We start from the raw sequence: 19,386 nt of genomic DNA on the forward strand, positions 1-19,386 counted from the left end.
GGGCTCGATTCCAGGACCCTGGGATCATGACCTGAGCCGAAGGCAGATGCTTAACCGACTGAGCCACCCAGGCGCACCTGCTGATTCCTTTTTCAAAGGTCCTGTTTGTTCAATGTGGTTTCTCTTCCTTCTCTTATCTCTTTTACTTCACGAATTTAAAAAATGTATTTATATCTCTTTTAGTTTCTCTATTTTCTCCCGTACTCTGGACACCAATCCTACTTGTTACATTTGCTAACTCTCCCTCATGGTGATTCTTTCCACATGCGGTTGGCAGACAACAGGGGCAAACCCACAGAATTTAGAGTGGGAAAGATTATCATCAATTCTACTATCAGTCAAGCTATCTTTTTTGTATAAAGACAAGAGCTATTGGGTGCCTGGGTGGCTCAGTCGGTTAAGTGATCAACTCTTGATTCGGCTCAGGTCATGATCTCAGGGTTGTGAGATCAAGCACCAGGTTGGGCTCTGTGCTCAGCGGGGAGTCTGCTTGGAATTCTCTCTTTCCCTCTTCCTTGGCCCCTCCCCTGCTCTCTCTCTCTCTCTCAATAAATAAAAAATTAAATCTTAAAAGAATAAAAAATAAAGACAAGAGTTATTATTAGATAGCAAAAGACTGAGAAAACATACCACCCATGTGCCCTTATTTACGATTATATAAAATTATATACCAGCTAATTATGGGATAAATCAAAAGTAGTGACTAGGGTCTATAAGAAAAGAGGGAATATAAATGCTGGTGTTTATTTTTCCCTTCCAAGAATCCATTCTGAGGATATAATTTAAAATGTAGGCAAAGAATTGTGTACAGATATTTACTGTGATTGTTAATAAGAAGGAAAAAAAGGAAATAACTTAGATATCCTAAATTAGCAGAAGTAGCCATCTGACAGAATGTTTACAAATTAGAGTTACTGATTATGCTGAAAACTACTTATGATATGTTAATTTTATTTTATTTATTTATTTATTTTTTTTTTAAAGATTTTATTATTTGACAGAGAGAGACACAGCGAGAGAGGGAACACAAGCAGGGGGAGTGGGAGAGGGAGAAGCAGGCTCCCCACCGAGAAGGGAGCCCGATGCAGGGCTCGATCCCAGGACCCCGGGATCATGACCTGAGCCAAAGGCAGATGCTTAATGACTGAGCCACCCAGGCACCCCGGTATGTTAATTTTAAAACATAGGTTCAACAATATAAAGAAAAAAGGCAGAAAAAAGATCAGAAGTAAACATGCCAAGATGTTAGCAGTTATTGTCTCTGGATCATAAGATTTTCAATTGGGGGTGTGTATTTCTTATGCTTTTTGATACACTGTAAATGTCAATAATCCATATTAATTTCATAATCAGAAAAGAGTACAATGTATGTAATGTTAAAAAAAGATGAAAACTTCAGGGCACCTGGCTGGCTCAGTTGGGGGAGCATGTGACTCTTGATCTTGGGGTTGTGAGTTTGAGCCCCACGTTGGGCATAGAGATTACTTAAAAATAAAAACAACAGGGGTGCCTGGGTGGCTCAGTCGGTTCAGCGTTTGACTTCGGCTCAGGTTATGATCCCGGGGTGCTGGGATCGAGCCCCGTGTTGGGCTCCCTGCTCAGCGGGAAGTCTGCTTCTCCTTCTCCCTCTGCTCCACCCCCTGCTTGTGCTCTCGCTCGCACTCTCTCTCTCTCTCAAATGAATAAATTAAAAAAGATCTAAAAAAATAAAAATAAAAAAATGAAAACTTCTAAGAGTGACAACAGCCAAGAACTTAAATATCTGGGGTAATATTAACTAAGAGAGATGAAACACCATCATATTGACTCTGACATTATAGTACACAATTTATTCTCAAAACAATAGCCAGAGTACCTTTTAAAAAGAGGGAGGGGATTCAGGTCATGTCTCTCCTCTATTCAAGACCCCTCCAAGGGCTCCCCCTTCCACTCAGCAAAAGCCAAAGTCCTAACAATGGTCTACAAGGACCAACATGCTCTGACCCCTGCCACATCTCTGACCTCTTCCAGTCACACGGGCCTCCTTGCTGATCCTCAAACCTACCAAGGACCCACCTGCTCCAGGGCCTTTGCACTCACTGTACCCTCCACTTGGAATACTTTCTAATCACAGAGCCACACAGTGTGCTAACATGTCATCTCATCTGTGAGCCCTTCCCTGACCGCCATATAAAATACAGCAGCTACCCCCCATGTTCCCAGCACCCTCCTCTTTACCCTGAGCACTTTGTCGCCATCTGTGACACGGCAGGATTTACAAAGTCTGTGGTCTCTCTCTCCCACGAGAAGAGCTATTTTTTCTGGCGCACAGAGGATGCTCAATAAATACGTGCTGGATGCTCCAATGGATAAATGCATTCGATCGGGGCTGAAGTTCACACTGCTCTACTGCCGAAGTGCACAGAACAGGCAGCAACACCAAGCTGACCGCCCCAGGGACCTTTAACCAGCACCCAGAAAAAATCCGGACAATTACAGCCAGAGAGGGCAGGAGGGAAGTGTCAAAAGGAGAGATGAGTCCGAGCATCTGGGCCCAGAGGTATGAGTTTCCATCAGAAAATTCAGGTTCTCCCGTCAGAATGTGGCTTTTGCCGCAGGACAGAATTCCACATTTTTGTCACGGGCTCAGAACCAGCTCTATGTGGCACTTAAAATGACATTTTCAATGCTCTTTCTATTTAACTATCTCTTTGTTGTGATTAGATAATTTTTTCTAAGATGAAAAGGCATGAGGACACCAATTACCCTGTCACTCTCCCACCCCCAAAGCAGGCGGGAAAATGCAGGCCCCGGCTATGGCCCCCACAGGCACGCAGCCTCCTAGACGCGCACCGTCGCGGCCCATCCACACCTCCTAACTGTGCGCGGTGTGCCGGGGGGCGCGGCCCATCCACACCTCCTAACTGTGCGCGGTGTGCCGGGGGGCGCGGCCCATCCACACCTCCTAACTGTGCGCGGTGTGCCGGGGGGCGCGGCCCATCCACACCTCCTAACTGTGCGCGGTGTGCCGGGGGGCGCGGCCCATCCACACCTCCTAACTGTGCGCGGTGTGCCGGGGGGCGCGGCCCATCCACACCTCCTAACTGTGCGCGGTGTGCCGGGGGCGGGCGCAGAGAGGGAACTTGGAGCACTCCTGATCTGGCTACGTTGTATCGGCCTCTAGAAATTCAAGGACAAACTGATAGCATACTGCACAGCCTCATATTCTTTGCCTTAGAAGAGATAAGAAAATTCATCCTAAGCTATTTTGGACTTTTCTGGGCTCTGGAGATTAGGATGGGCCAGTGGTGGGCCCTGCATGTGGCAGCTCAGGACGGTTGGCGGGAGGGGGGCGGTGAGGGCGACCTGAGGGGGGCTGGCCCGGGGCAGCTGCCTCCGGAGTGCTCCACTAAATCATTACGTTTGCTAAATTCGTCTTCCACCTCCTTTTCCCTGACAGCTCCTTCCTCTCTGTCCTCCCACGGCTTGGGGATGACCGTCATTTCATCCTGCCAAGTGTCTGCCACAAGGTACTCTCTGAAGGAATCTCCTCTCTTGGGACGGTGGAGACCTGCATCTTAAAAGGGACCCCCGAAGACCAGAAGGACCCCAGGTTCAAAGTGGGGATTTCTGGCCGGGTGAGAGGGAGGCCTCTGATGCTACGAAGTTCTTATTCTAAGTCAGACATTTATGTGCACTTTGTACGCTTTAATGACCTTGCTGAATTCTCACAGCACCTCTGGGAAATCCGTGCTTTCAGCTCTATGTCAGGGTGAGAAATCAGGGACCTCCAGGCAAGACAGAATGTTAGTTCATACTCTGAGGACCTTCCCTGTTCCAAAAACACAGCAGTGACAGATGAAAATAATATAAAAACCACAAGAAAACTTAACTGTGTTTAAAAATAAGATACAAACAGTTATTACTTCGAGTGGCTAAAGGCACAGCCTGCTGAGCTCCTGGTCCAGAAGCAGGTGGAGGCTGCTGGGAGCTTAGCCTTCCAGGGTACGGGGACTAAAAGTGCCGCCTGGGAGGTGGGGCACCCGAGCCAGAGCCACTGAAAATGGGAGCTGGTGAGGGGATTTCCCACCTGGGGAAGGAGGCTGAAAAAAGGAGAGATGGCCTCCCTGCCCAAGCCTGTGATGACCAGCTCTGGGCATAATCCCACTGTCACTGTGGACACACAACCCATCACTAACAAGACCCATGGCTTTGCACTGGCGGGGTGCGGAGCAGTGGCGGGGGGGGACCCAGGACCTGGGTGGAGGAAACGCAAGACCCCTTGGCAAGGAGATCTGGATGGAGGCGGTGGGCAGGGAGACGGACTGACTCCCACTCAAGATGAGCATACAAACCCAAATTCCGAGACACTTGAGGAAAGCTGACGCTAAGAAAGACAAAGGACAAAACCAACAGTTGGGAGATAGTCTCAAAGGTTTAGTGAACTAAAGACTCTACCCAGAAAGTATCCCAGAAGGATAAAGGAAGAAACAAGAAAGAGCTGTTGGGAGTTCCTGGAGGAGGGACTGAGGCTCAACAATGTATCCAACAGGATTTCCAGGAGAGCAGACATGCATTAGCCGCAGAGCCATATTCAAAGACAGCATGGCTGAAAATATCCCATAACTAAAGACCTTTCATGGATCCTCAGATTAAAAGCCCATATCAGTTGCCAAGCAAGATAAGTAAAAAAATAAATCCACATCTGGAAAACCAGGGGTATGCTCCCTTTGTGCCCAGCTGTTCTGTTAGCACAATCCCCATCCTGTGACCCGCCACAGAGAGAAGCTGCCTGCCAACATCCTCTGTTTCAGCCCCGATCCTGGTACAGTGAACGGAGCCCTGGGTTTGGGGTTAGGAGACACAGTTCGAGTCCCCTATCTGTGATTGCCTCAGAGAACTCAGTGAGCCTTGATTTCTTCTCCTAAAATGGGGTCAGAACTGGAAGTATGGAAACTTCGTACCAGAAGGGACTTTGGGGTGGTATCATCACAACAGACCACGGCTGTGTTTGATTTCTAGCTCTCCCACCAAGTAGCCTTGTGCCCGGAAGGTACTTCACCTCTCGTGTCTCCATTTCTCCACCAGTAAAAGGGGATAATCATAGCTCTCGCCTATGGGGTTGTGTCAAGATGAAACGAGTTTAGGTATGTAAAGAACAGCGCACTGCCGGGCGCATAGTAAACACTCAGCCTAGGATAGCCATTACGCACAAAATACTATACGCACCTACACTCAGTGTGAGGGACTCCCCACTGAAACCACAGCCCCCAGGCATAGCACAACCAGGGCCCACTGCCCGCTCTGCACCGTGGAACAGGCAAGCAGGCAGGCCAGCCCTCCCCGCCCTTCTCCCTGGCCATCCTTGGTGAGTCCTGCTTGGCCTCTAGAGAAGGCCCTCCCAGAGACCAACCATGAATTTCCCCAATCCCAAGTCCACTCACACCCGCCCCAGCCCACCCCCACCGGTTGCCCTGGGCATCCTACCTCTCTCTGCTCACTGCAGATCTTACACAGCCACAGAGGCCGCTTCTGGCCGGGGGAGGCCTCGATCCCACATTTGGTGCAGACTTTCTACAAGAGAGAGGACATGGGAATGTAAGCACTTCGGCCACTTCCTCTTCATCTGAGGGGGTGAGAAACTAACCAAGGAACCCTCTGGCATCTTCCAAGGGGATGGTGTTAGTCTCAGACCAGCAGAGTACATAACTCAAAGGGCACAGATCATCTGAACTCTGTAGCTGGCTTTGGGGCACAATGGATATGCCCATCCGTGGATCGCCACGAAAGAAATTCCCCACCCCACCCCCATTGCGTTCTGTTAGGATCACATAAAAAAAAAAAAGAAGCTGATATTCACAGCTGCATCATTTTCCATAGCAAAGAACTGGAAACAACCCAAATGCCTGATACCAGAGGAAGATCCAGGCAGACAGAACAGAATCTGATGTGGCCTTGACTTAGCCGATTGTGCCGACACCTGGTAACGTGGGCAGAAAATGATCTTTTTCAACAAAGAGCACACACATCTGTATACAACCGCACAAAGACCTCACACGCGTGCCTGACGAGGGGAGGAGATGATCTAGTGAGAAACACCAGTGGCAGCTTTATGCCACGTTGCCCACGGAATGATTCCAGGAACCCTATTATGTATGAGGCCCGTTTCACAGGTGAGCAACCCGGGGCTCAGAGTAGTTGGAAAATTTGCCCAAGTTCACGCAGCAGCTAAGTAATGGACTCAGGTCTGACTTTAGGGCCATTCTATAATTTTTTCCAGATGCCTAAGTATCCCAAACCTAGTTTCTGCAGTGTTTTTCCTTCTACAGTGTTGGCTGAAGTTCCTGACTTCTGCAACCACATCTCGCTTCTCTGAAACACACAGCAACCAGCAGGGGTGGGCAAGGCAGATGAAATTCGCAGGGAGGCAGAGGGGGACTTGGTGGGGCTGAGACCTGTTTCCAGGTAACCCAGGCAGAGTATGATTCAGCGGCTGCGTGTCCTCCTCAGACAGCTGTCCCACCAGCTGATCAATCTGCCTACCACGCGGAAGCTGCCCGGTCCCTGCCAGGCTGGGGGCTCTCTCCTGCCTCCCGCCGCCTGGGGAAGGCGAGATCTGTAGCCTGGCCTTTTCTGCAGGCTGCCAACTGAGCAAGGAGCACACTCTCCTCTGAGAGGGAAATGTCACCGACTTGGCTTCCCAGAGCATGTCGTCACCACCCGATCAGGCGGCTGAGCCCAGCACTGCAGGAGGCTGGGGCCAGCTCTCCGCAGAAGGAAAGCTCGGATACATATGGGGCGGGGGGGGGGGGGGGGGGGGTAGACACTTGCTACCATTCAACACGCAGGTATGAGAAATGTCCCTTTTATTTCTCCAAATGAAATGCAACCTGCTTCAAGCTCTCGTCTGTCTGGGCTAGAAGGAAGTCCATCCCAGTCACAACTGGGGCCCCTGGCCAGCTCTCGTGAAGGCCCTAAGCGTGGGGTGTCTGGGGGTGCAGGCCATCTGGGAAGGGGTCAGCGAGTGCTGTCTGGGGTGCTCACTACTCTGCTGTTCTCCCTCTGGGCTCCCATGGTCCCTCGGAGCGGGAGGAGGCCCGGCCACGTCCGTACCAGGCCTGGGTTTGGGATGTGTGACAGGGGCCCACGGCCTGTCTCCCAGAAGCCCCTAGCTGCCATCCCTGAGCTGGTCTGGGGACTGTCCCTACCCTCCCAACAACCATTCTATCCCGAGGACAGGGGGCCCCCATAAGCCCACGAGGTGGGCCTCAGAAAAACACAACACAGGCCTTTCTTGCTGGGGGTAAAGAGAGAGGAAGGAAGTGCTGAAGCCAGCTGGCTGTTTTCCTTGCTAATTCCCACCATCTCATATAAATGGTACACGTGTGGAAGTAAGGGTGGCCCTCCCAGTGAGGCGAGATTGTTCTACTGCTCAGTGGGTAGGATGATGGCTCACCCTCCAAGCTTACTCTGCCCCCTCCCAGTAAGATGAAGGTGTGAGGAATAACGAGAGGACAGAGGACCAGTTACCACCATTTACTGGACAATGGCAGGTGCCAAGCACTGGGACCCTGGAGACAAAGTATGAATGAGGGGGGTGTCATGATCTCCACTATAAGGATGAGAAAACTGAGGCTCAGAAGTGTTCAAGACTGTCTGAGACCCCCCAGCTAGCTGGGGACAGTCAGGATTTAGGAGGCTTCCTTCTTCCAGACCTCAGGAGAGCTGGGTAACTCCCTCCCCAGCCCAGGAGCCCAGCTGGTGCCCATAGCTCTCCAGGGTTCATGTCCCCGGGAGCGTGGCTGATGCCTCTTGAATAGGCAGAGAAGGCAAGGTGGGATGACCCTGGGACAAGGCTTTGCTGGGGATGGGGGAGCAGCCACACTGCTCATCAGTTGCATGACGCGGGTTCTAGAAGCAAACACTTGGAAGTGAGGCTGGGAGGATGGGCATGCACATGCCCTCAATAAATATCTGGTTGGATGAACATCTGTGCTGCTGGGGGCAATGCAAGAAACTAGGAGAGAGTGCAGAACAGCTGTGTTGTCTTCTCCCCACAGACCACGGGCTGCAGACCCGCCCAGCCTGGGGACAGCAGCGGCTTGGACCAGTCGCCCTCCAGAGGCTGGGTCAAAGGCTGTTGGTCAATTCCCAGTCTGGAAGGGCAGGAAGAGGGATGGGTTGCATGTCCCAAATGTCCCTGCTGCTTCTTGTCCTGTGGGGTGCTGTGGAGGGTCGGGGTAGCCCGATAGGATGCGCCTGCCCCAGCCCACGCACAAGGCTGTTTTCAGGCTACCAGCCAACACTGCGGAGCCCCCAGTTCTCGCCACCTCTCTGTCGTCTTCATGGGCCTGCAGTGTCTCTGGATGGGGAATCCGGGCCAGCAAAAAGATAACACGCTCCAGTTCAAATAACATACAATTGCTGCTCTATTAAATCTCGGATCAGTAAGAGAATAATGAGCCTTTTCTCCTTATGGGCTTGGTCTTTGTTCCGAGGTGCCAATAAAGAAAATTAGGCAGGTGGCATTTTAAAAAGCCAGGGACAGAGAGGGCAAGCCGGCCATGATATCGACTCGGTGCAAAGGAAACACTGCACCATTATGTCAGGGACGGTCTCGGGGCCTGGCGTGGTCCCTTGCTTCCCTGCCTGAGATGGGCCTCCACTGAGCGGAATTGCCCCAGGGGAGCGAGCACCAGCTTCCTGGCCTTGGCTGTCTCTTGCTTCCTGCAGCCTGCAACTGTGTGGGCATTAAACCATACAAGTCTAGCTCCTGGGTCGGCCTCCGAGCACAAGCAACAAAGCTCCAGGCCTGCAGCCTGCATGGGCTCTCTCTTCTTTCCCTCCATGCCCTCCTGCAAATATGTATTCCAGCTCAGAGGGGGTGGCTCAGGGCACAGGACACAGGCTTTGGGGGCAGGAAAGCGCAATCTGCCATATGGATGCAACCTTGGGCTTGTTTGTCTGAGCCTCATTCTTTGCCCGTAAAACGGTGGTAACAGGCAGACTCCCGCTGTTGGGAGGATCGAGGGAGATGATTCATGAAAGTGCTTAGCGTACTGTGTGGTAAAGAGCAGCAACAACCACAGTTCTTTCCTGCACACCTGTCTCATCGAAGGGTGCCAGCACCCATCAGTCACACAGGCCCAAAGCCGGAACCATCCTTGGTTCTCACCCTCCCTCATTCCCATCACACAATCCATCACTGAGGAAGCTACATCTCACTTGGCACTGTCACCTCCCCCCCCCCACGCCCCCCGGTCCACACTGAGGTCCTCTCCAGTGCCAGGCTTGCACCACGGCCGCCCAGCACATCCCCTCACCCCCACTTTGGCCAGCCTCCAGTGAGTTCCCGGCACAGCAGGAGTGATCTTTTCAAGATGCAAATCTAATCATGTCATTTCTGCTGTCCCTGCCGGCTTACAAGCCTCCAGAGACTTCTTGTTGTTCTCTGGATAAAGATCACCTGCTTTTACATGGCGTGTCATGCCTGCTCGGGCTGGACCCTCCTCGTCTGCCTCAGCTCACACCCCTCTCCCCTTGATCTCCATGCTCTGAGACCTAGCCATGTGGGCTTGCCTTCAGTCCCTGGTCCTCACTTGCTTCTTCTGCCACGGGACCTTTGCATATGCTGTTCCCTCTGTCTGGGATACACTTGGCCACACTCTTTTATCATTAACCTATGCATCCTTCAGACCTCAGCAAAAAGCACCACTTCTTCAAGGAAGTCTTCCCTGATTTCTTACCCCATTGGAGCTTCCATAACAGGCTCTTGCCTCTTTTCCTCCACTGTCAGGGCCAAGATTTTTACCCTCATTTGTGTGGTGACTATCACTGCATCTACTAGGCTGTCAGAGGCCACGTCTATTTCTGTTCACTTTCCTGTTTCCAGTGACCGGCACAATGAATGTTTGTGGAATGAATGAACAAAGAAATAGCAGATACTTCTAGTATTATCATTGAGAAGGCAAGACACAGCCCTTTGCAGAACGTGCCAATCTGTTGGGGAGACGAGACACCCAGAGACAAGAAACAGCGTGCAGCACAAGCCGGGCTGCGCTCCCGTCCACACCACGTGGTGCTCACCAGCAGGGCAACGGGAGAGCCCGTACGTGGGGCAGAGTGTCTGAGGTGGTAGGACGGCTGGCCGGGTGGGCCTCGCGCTCAGGGTACGGGGCGTGAATCCAGGCTGACCCAGTCACAGAGGAAACGACACCGAGGGTCTTTTGTTAAGGACAGTGGGGGGGGGATGAGGGAGGGGAGGGATGTGTCCCCCACCCTCCACATGACCGCTTCTGCCTGCATCCCCAGGGGTACATCCTGCAGGCCACCTGTGTATGCAGACTCATTCCACGGTCCGATCAGGTGCCCTCTTCGACATCCTCATCATCCGGGCCACTTCGGTTACCCCTCTACTCCCCGAAGCCCCCGCACCGCAATCCAACACCTTCCCCCTCCCACACCACAGCCAAGCAGCGGAAGTACAAGAAGGTCTGTGAGCCCCCAGGCAGCCCAGCTCAAGCATTTTACTCCCAGGCCAGACCTTCACCTCCTCATTGTGAGCCCCCCGGCCCATTTCAGGGAGAACCCATGCTCCGTGGGGGTTCCCACGCTGCTGCCAGTCAGGAGAAGGAAGGGGGCACGGGACCAGCGCCGGGCGGGAAGGACACTGCTGGGCATGCAGACCCCAACACCTCACAGGAGCAGAGGCTGGGGAGCAGTTAGCAAGCGGGAAACCACCACACAGCCCTCAACAGATCCTGAGGGCTTCACGGCATCATCACTCACCACACAGAAAGCCCCGTTTGTGATGCTCAGCCAAGCAGAGAGAGATGAAAATGTGCCCAAATGTTCCATGCAAGGAGGCCAGAACGTGTATGCAGCGCTGTAGAGATAATACTTAAGATGGTTCATCTGCAAATATTTGATGCTTCAATTCAGCAAACATTTGACACCGGATGTAAGGCTCTGTTCTAAGAAGGAAGGGGACAAACAGGGCATGACCCCTTGTCCTCAATGGCTCAATGAGTGTCCCACCGAATGGAGGAGTTTATGAACTGGCAAGACTCATCTAGAAAAGGACTTCCCCGAGCGTTCCGATCATCCGAGGCTGATTTGTAGCTGAGACGCCCTCGTGAGGACCCACACCGCTGTGCTGCTCACCGAGCGGCCGTCCGTCCCGTCCGTCCCCGGGGACTGAGGGAAGACACGGCCCCACCCGAATGTCTGCAGCACCTTCGCGAAGTGATGGGAGGAGCAAGCCCGCAAGTGTGCCCCTCATGCCACACAATGTGCTCCCAGGGCTCAAGATCAAATCCTCAACAAGGAACAATCTAGTCGCGTTTTGGGGAAAGCTATGCAGCAATAAAAATGCTGACGACGCAAACTGAAAAAAGTGAAAACAATCACAGCGAAGCTGTATTCATACTGAAATGGAGCAACACTCACAATAAATTAAATCTAAAAAGCATGTTATAAACAGTATGCATAGTGTGATGCTCTACCATATAAATATGTATAAGTGCCTGTATCTATTTAGAAGTCAATATATGCACAGAAAAATATATGGAAGGATAGCACCCCAAATGTAAATCAAATTGTGCTAAGTCAAAATCTATTTTCAATGGATAAGCAGAATTCCTATTTAAAGGAAGCCTATGCTAAATGCTTTGGGAAATCACTTGCCCCAAGTTCATTTTTTGACCAGATCTGGATTTTTGTGGGTCAGGATGGATTCAAGAAGCTGAAAGCCCACGCACAAATGGGCAGGAACAGACTTTTTGGTCGACTGTGGCTCAAATGTGGATCGTCAGCCTCGTCCCCCAGCCTCTCCCAGATGGTGTCACTGAGTCCCTGACCCCCCAGATCATAGGCTCAGCCCTGCTCAGCCCCAGAGACATGAGCCAGGTTTGGAGGGGCTTCCCCAGCCCCTGTGGGCCAGAAGTGATCTGGAACCTAGGTCCTGCTGCCAGGTGACTAGATTGCTGAGATACCAATGTACGTATTATAAATATTCACACACCGACCACTTATGCTACACCAGGCACCAAATTACGTGTTTTATGTAGAACCTTATTAATTTTCGTAATAACCTAGGAGGTGGGTATTATTGTCCCTGTTTTATACATGAGGTACCTGAGGCTTGAGGTTAAAGAACTTGACCACGGGGAGCTGGGATGGGAACCCCATGCTATCTGAGCCCTGAGCGGCTGCCCAGACAGACACTTATCCAAGCCTTTACCCCCACCCCCGCCCCCAAGTGACGGCAGAGCCAGCCCCTCCTCCAGAGCTGTGGACTAGGTCAAGCCTCAAGTGGGAGAAGACACAGCCGGGCGCCACCTCCTTTCCATTCACCAGGACACAGCCCGGGGGCCAGTGGGGCTGGGGGCACACTGACCTCAGCCCTGAGCATCTGCAAGTACCGAGTCACTCAGGCCCAAAGACGTGCAGCCTCAAGAACGCCAGCCATCTGCTGCTCCATCTGAGACAGAAGCCAGGAAGGAACAGGAGAAGAATTTCGGGAGGAAGTCAACTCTCTCTGTGCCTCCCGCCGTAAGGCCGGGCCAGGGACACACCAGCTCTCTCCATCCTCGCTGCAGGTGGCAGGTGCATGACCACACAGGGCCAGGTGTCCCCTCTTCACCCAGGCTTCCGGGAGGCTGCACGGCCAGCTTTGAGCAGGCCCACCCCCTCCAGATGAGCCGCTGACGCCTGCCGGTCAGGCACCCGCCGCCCCCAGCCCCCAGCTGCCTCTCCCAATTGAAAGGAAGCACTGCAGATTTCAGGACTAGTTTCCAAAACACCTCACTCCAGCCAGTGAGCACCGAGCCCTGAGTGCAGAGGGGGGTCGAAAAAGCAACAGAAGCAGCTCTGGATTTTTAACATTCATGAGCGCATAGAAATCGTGCTTGGATGTGGCTCTGGATCATCTCTGTGCTCGTGCCCCACCGTGTGCGTCTGACGCGGTCATGGGCTACTTTGGGCAAGATGAAGCTGCCAGGCTGGTGGGGGGGTGGGCGGACGCCGCCCCACCTATCCCCTCAGCCCCGCTCTTTCTGGTCCTGCTTATCCTCAGCATCACCTCTCAGACCAGAAACTGTGTGTCTGATTTTTGCCTCTCTTCCAGACAAACAGGAAACAACATTCATATGAACTTGCCACTCCTCTGAGAACGGTTCTATCAGGTCCCTGAACACAACCCTCCTAAAATCTCCTGGGCCTGGTGTGCACCTCAGGGCTCGCTTGTCACTGAGCCAACCAGCCGAGGGAGAAGGAACATAACGGTCAGTGGAGCTCTACCATCAGGCCTTCCATAAGCTCTGAACACAGCTGGCTTCTCCCCTGCTTGGCTCCGACAAGGTCTGAGCCTAGAATCCCTGAGCCCTGATTAGCTCCTTCCAGCCCAGGGGAAGAACTCTTGCCAGCCTGGGTTCCTGGGGCTGGCAGCGCCTGAGCCGTGGCTGAGGACATCTCGTCCCCCAGACTCCTAGCCACAGGCCCAGGGGGCTCCACCCGAATCCCTGGGGGACGAGGCTCAGGCCGATGGTCTCCCAGGAGTACCACGTCACACGGCGGCCTGCCGCTCTCCAGCCCCACTCTGTCAGGGGGTAGTGAGGGCAGGGAAAAGCCCAGGTGGTGGAGGGAGCCGGCTTCCATCCATCTTGCTCCCTGCTGCATGGTTACTTAGAATTACAACTCATAATAATGATAATAGCCACCATTTATTGAGCACTTTATTCCATGCCCGGCACCATGCTCAGCGCTCAACACACATTATCATTACCACATTCAATCTCATTTACGTTCGCAACAGCCCTGCGAGGGTGGTTTTATGATCTGAATGTCGTGGATGAGGGACTGGAGGCCCAGAGACGTTGGGTAGCTTGGCCAAGTTCATGTTACAAGGAAGTGGCAGAGTCAGGGTGGGGACCCAGGTCCATAATAATAAAAGCAAGAGCTTATATAATATGTACTGTGTGCTGGGCACACATGAGTGGGCAGACAGCTTCGGTAACTTGTCTGGGTCACACAACGGGGAGAAGTGGAGCGCTGGACTGCAATCCTAGTCCCAATCTTGCTCTCGCCCATGGACCTCTATGACCCCACACTTGTTAAGAAGGATGCTTCTAGGGCCCAGGAAATGGACACACAGACACTGCCCATGCCAGGAACGTGAACACAAGGAACTGAAAGTCCCCAAGCCAGCTCTGGCCTCCCTCAGCCCAGCCATGGCTGCGTCATCACCCTCTGCTTTCCAGAAGCCCAGGCCTCTCACAGACAATTTCTCACTGGGAGGCACGCCTGCCACCTGGTAGAAATTTGGCTTGGGTTCTGTTAAAGGGACCTGGTTCTCGGAACCACAGCTAAAGAAGGACTAGATCTTTTTTTTTTTTTGTCCTCACAATCCAACATCTTGAAAATGCCCTGCCCCTCTCTGCACCCACTGAACTAATGGCTGCAAGTAAGCCTGGCTCCTCGGGGCCACCACAAAGCTGCACCTTGGAGGGGGGATGCTCGCTCTGGTCAGCGATGGCTGTGCAAGGAGCCCTTGGCCAGGTATGCCCAACTCAAGAAACTCTATGGCTCCAGGGCATGTGACCAGGGTGTGGGCCTGACCCCAAAGACACTGAAGTCGCAGCCCCACGTTTGGAAGAGTTGAAATTTCGATGGGAAGGCGAGGCAAGAGGCTCCCGTTAAGCCTCCACCATCCCTTTCCCTAGAAGTTGGTGGGCAGCAACCTCAGCTGCAGGCCAGAGCTAATGCAGGTCCAGAGCATTGAGTAAACACTTCCCAAGGACCCGTTACCCCCCAGGTCCAGAAAAAAACAGGCACACACACCTGAGAATATTGCTCCTCGGCCCCTCCCAGGCCCCCACCCCCGCCCCACTGTCTACTCCCAACACTCTAGGTACTTCCATGCTTCCAAGCTTTTTCCTAGGCTTGCTTCACGCCCAGCAAACTTCTATGTATCCTTCAGGCACAACTCGAATGTCTCCTCCGCCAAGGCTCCTTCCTTGATTTACCCCCCAGTGAAGTACTAGTAACTTCCTCCCGTGCACTTCCACAATGAGTAGACATTTCTACAGCGCTGACTGCATCATATTGAAATTGTCTCTCCCATGACTGCCGCCTCTAAGATTATATATGACTCCTTGGAGAAAAAGGACATCATTTGCATTCAAATGCCCAACGTTAGCAGGTCGACCTGCAGGCAAAAAGTCAGCTAGGAAAGGGGGGAGGGGCTGAGCAACCAGCACAGTGTGTGCACGCCCGGATGCCACGGCTTTTAGGGACAGGAGGACCGGAGGGCCAGATCAGATCTGGGTTTCAGAAAAAAATGCCTTTGCTGAGTGATTCAGTCACTTTCCTGGTCAATCTGTCCTCCACATTCTCAGCAAAGGTTCTTTTTCCGGAACATTCCCAGATGCGTATGGAATTCCAACTCCCGGCTGGGTAAGGGAGGCGAGGCAAAGGAAGGACTCCGGGTCATTCTGAGGCTGCTAACGTGGACAACAGGATGTATGGTGGTGAAGGTAACAGGGCGGGGAGAGGGTCAGGTGGGATAATTGGCTTTGGACACGCTGCTATTTGCAGCGTGAGTGGACTCCCTTGGAACAGCTGCCCAATGGTAGCTGACACACAGGACCAGGGCTGCGGAGGAAGGCCAAGCAACAGACAAAGAGGGAGGGCTGAAGCTGGGGAACTTAAGGGCAGCGGAGAGGCCCTGTAGATCAGTGAACTTTCCATATTGATCTGTGTGCTGTCTACTGTTGATTTCACCACCCCTGGAAGGTGCTTCGGGAGGGCTGAAGCCTTGCCTGCCTCATTCCCTGAGGGAGCTCTAGAACCTGGACAGTGCCCTAGGTGCTCAAAAAATGTGGGGAGACTTGAACACTTGGATTCTTAGGGATGGAGCTGGTGGAGAGGGAGAGCACAGGAGGGGCCAGCACCTGGGGGAGGCAGAAGGGGACCTGGAGCATGATCACGGGGCCCGAAGCTGGACAAGACTGCCAGCCGTCCAACAAACTCAAGTTGCTTGGCCAAAGAGACCAGGTTGGGAAACGGGAGGGTTGGGGAGACTGGGGATGGCTGCTCAGGGTCTGCCAGAAGCCAAGTCAGCACCAACTGCCGCCTGGTTCAAGCCAGGAGACCCCCCCCCACCCCGCCCCACATCCCCCAGCCCTGCCCTCACCAACTCGGCATGGGACATTCCAACCCCTAGGGAGCCCCACCTGTCCGCAGGGTCAGAACGGCCTTCTCTGACTTTACAGGTTTATCATTACTCTCAGTTTATGTGAAAATACCCTCTCCCTCCAGTGCCTGGGACACAGCAAACATCCTTGAAGCCAAAAAATACCTTGCTGGAACTGATTTTTTCTTTTTTTAACTTGAAGAATACAGCAGACTAGACCAACACCCTAGGGCTTCAAAACATTGTGGGAGCTGCATCACTACTGATCAAGGAGGGGCCCTGCTGCCGAGGAGAGCGGCGACTGGTCTGGGCCAGGTGGAGCCGGGCCCCAGCCTCAGGCCTCAGAACCCCCAGCCCAGGTGTTCCATTCATGCTGCTGAAGTCAGCAGCTTGTGCCCAGGGTACGGACTGCAGGCCCCGATACCGGCTGGGGGCGGTCGGACTTCATTCTGCAGGCAGTAGGGAGCAGCGCGCTGATCACACTTGAGCAAGACGACCCAGCACAGCCTGAGCTGGAAAGCGCATGAGGAGCGCGGTGGTGAGGCTCCGCAGGGGCGCCGGGGCGCTCAGGCCACTCTCCCAGGACGGCCCAAGCTACACTCTCCACTACACCTGGAAACTCAGCAAGGCAGGGGTGGTTCCTAGACAAGAGGGGTCTCTGGAAGGCCTCTCCATCTGTCACCTGGGAGAGTCATGCCTCCCACAAAAGGTGGGATGACAAGGGTGAGGAAAGGGTTTGGAAGGGAAGCTGCAGAGCCCCCAAGCTGCCTCTGAGAAAGGCCTGGTTCTTTCTTGGTTTGGAAGCCCAGCCTAAGGGGGGCCGCAGGAGGAGGGTCAGCTCCCCCCCCTCCACCCTCAGCAGGAGAAGTGCCCTGTGTCCCCACACCCCACCCCACCTTCCCCGTGGGGGAACAGAGAACCGGCTAAATCCACCTCGAGTTAAAGTCAGTGAACAGCAAACAGCCAGGAGGGAAATGTCGCGAAAGGAAAAACAGAGGCCGTTGGAGAGCGATGAAGAATTGCAGGCCCTCCGAAGTGTGGCAGCTTGCAGGGCGCAGCCGGAGAGGTGAGGGCCACACCACTGCCTGGAAATGTCATTATCTGTTATTTACCACAGCAGAGGACAAAAGGCTGCACAAAATTACTGTTCCTGGTAACAGCCACTAAACTGATTTGCCAACAGTGCTTCCTGTCTGCGTTCTCCCAAAGCTACACCGACCAGACCCCGGGAAAAGGGCCGCTGAGCCCGGAGGGCAAGGGGCCCCCGGGGGTGCTGGACGGGTGTCCTCAGGGAAGAGGCCCAACCATGGTCCCCGACACCCCAACCCAAGCCTGCGGAAGCCTTTGCCTGCTCAGTGAGGAGCTGGCCTCACGCTGACTCTGGTCCACCACTCAACAACGCCCAGCAACCTCCCCGCCAAACCTCCAGCCACCCAGATACTTCAGGGGTGTGACAGGTTCCCTCTGTGATGGGTCTGCTTTCGGGAGGGGGGCTGGGGTTGGGCACTGCACCCTATGACAGTGGGGGCTCTAGGGGCGATGCACTTAGTCAACAGCCTTGGTACCCCACTGGCAAGCTGGCACCAGACAGCGCCTTCCTTTGGGGGGGGTCTCCTACATGTCTTTAGCTTTACTTCCCACAGGATATGTGGGCAAAGTGTTGAACCGAGCAGTGAGAGTTCTCGCTTAGCCTACTTCTCCATCTGGAAAATGGGTAAAGTCACTGCCTTTTGCCTACCTACCTCCGAGGGGGGCTGTGAGGGCCATGTGGCATCAGAGAAACATCCGAGGCAGAGGGGCTCTCAGAATGACATGCCAACCCCCACACTGGCTTCCTCCTGCTGAGACGACATGGACACAACCACGGCCTGAGCCAAAGCACACTGGGAAATAAACCGATCGCGGCTTTAAAACAACAACAAGCCCAACTGCGTTCTGGAGGCTTGAGAAATGAGGTGTAGCTCTCAGCTGCCGCTCCGTGATCTGTGAGGCCGGCGCTGGCCCCTGGGGAGCAGGTCTGGGGCAGGAATGCTGCAAAGGCTGACGCAGCCTGAGCTTCACGGGAGGAAAGTGCTGGAAGGGCCCGAGAGACCCTCTCACCTGACTGTTTCCCTCTACAGGGGAGGCCCGAGGCCCGGGAGCGGGGAAGAGATGTTGCTCCGGGGTCCCCTGGGGGGATCAGAACAGAGCTGCGCCTGTGGCCGGTCTCCTGACTGCGGGTCCCCTCGCAGCAGGGGCGGGCAGAGCAGGCTGGTACCACGGACAGATGAGGACGGCTCTCACCTACAGACTTGGCCCCACCGCCCCCGCCGCACCCCACTAGCTGTGTCCATCCTCGGACTCCCTTCTGGGAAAGAACCTGATCCACGGCCCCGACTGGATTTCAGGCTTGGTGGGGGGAGGGGAGTGGGTGTGCACACGCGTGTGCGCGGGAGAAGCCTGAGCAGAGGAAAGCAGTAGATGCTGAGCTGCAGCTGTGGCCCTGGGAGAGGTGGGGCTGGAGGAAGAGGCCACACCTAACGGGGACAGGGGTGAGAGGGTGGGCCCGGCGTCCCGCCCCAGTGCTGACCTCCAGACGGTGTGTGTGAGCAGCCTGGAAGAGAAGGGCCACAGTGATGTGTGACAAATTCTCTTACATCATATAGCTCCTACAGATGGAATTCGATTTCCATGTATGGACCTGAAGGGGGGCATCTTTGATGTTATTAAGTGAAAAAAAAAGAAAAGGTTAAAAAAAAGGAAACTACAGAGTAAAGAGTATTTTATGGTCCCATTTAAAGTTATGTATGTATACACACCTGCGCTTGCACGCGTGTGCAGAAGGACAAACGCCCAGGCTGCGAAGGATGGAGGTGTGGAGCTGAATTTTATATGCTCTGTATTGTTTGAGTTCTAGAATTATTGTGCAGTTACCACACGCCAGGCATTGTTTCTAAGAGCTTACCATATACTTCATTCATTCCGCCCCTCCCGCCCCTTTGTGAGGTAGGCGCGATCACTAGTCTTCATTTCCATGTGAGGAAACTGAGGTAGAGAAGGGAGAGGCAACTTGCCCAAGGGAGGCGGCGAAGCCAGGCAGTCCGAAGCCAGGGCTCTTCACCTCTATGCAATGGTGAAAAGTACTTTTTAAAATTCCAGGGGGAGGGGCGCCTGGGTGGCTCAGTTGGTTAAGCGACTGCCTTCGGCTCAGGTCATGATCCTGGAGTCCCGGGATC

General features: G+C 53.6%; 1 protein-coding gene across 1 annotated transcript in view; it reads right to left on the minus strand.

The window, feature by feature from the left end:
- The window catches only part of RPH3AL (rabphilin 3A like (without C2 domains)), a 137,490-nt gene that overhangs the window by 49,117 nt on the left and 68,987 nt on the right, over positions 1 to 19,386 (minus strand). Inside the window, 1 exon segment of the mRNA XM_078068089.1 lies at positions 5,467 to 5,553. Coding sequence (XP_077924215.1) covers positions 5,467 to 5,553 — 87 coding nt within the window.

This window comes from Halichoerus grypus, chromosome 2 (assembly GCF_964656455.1).
Source record: "Halichoerus grypus chromosome 2, mHalGry1.hap1.1, whole genome shotgun sequence".
Taxonomy (NCBI): Eukaryota; Metazoa; Chordata; class Mammalia; order Carnivora; family Phocidae; genus Halichoerus; species Halichoerus grypus.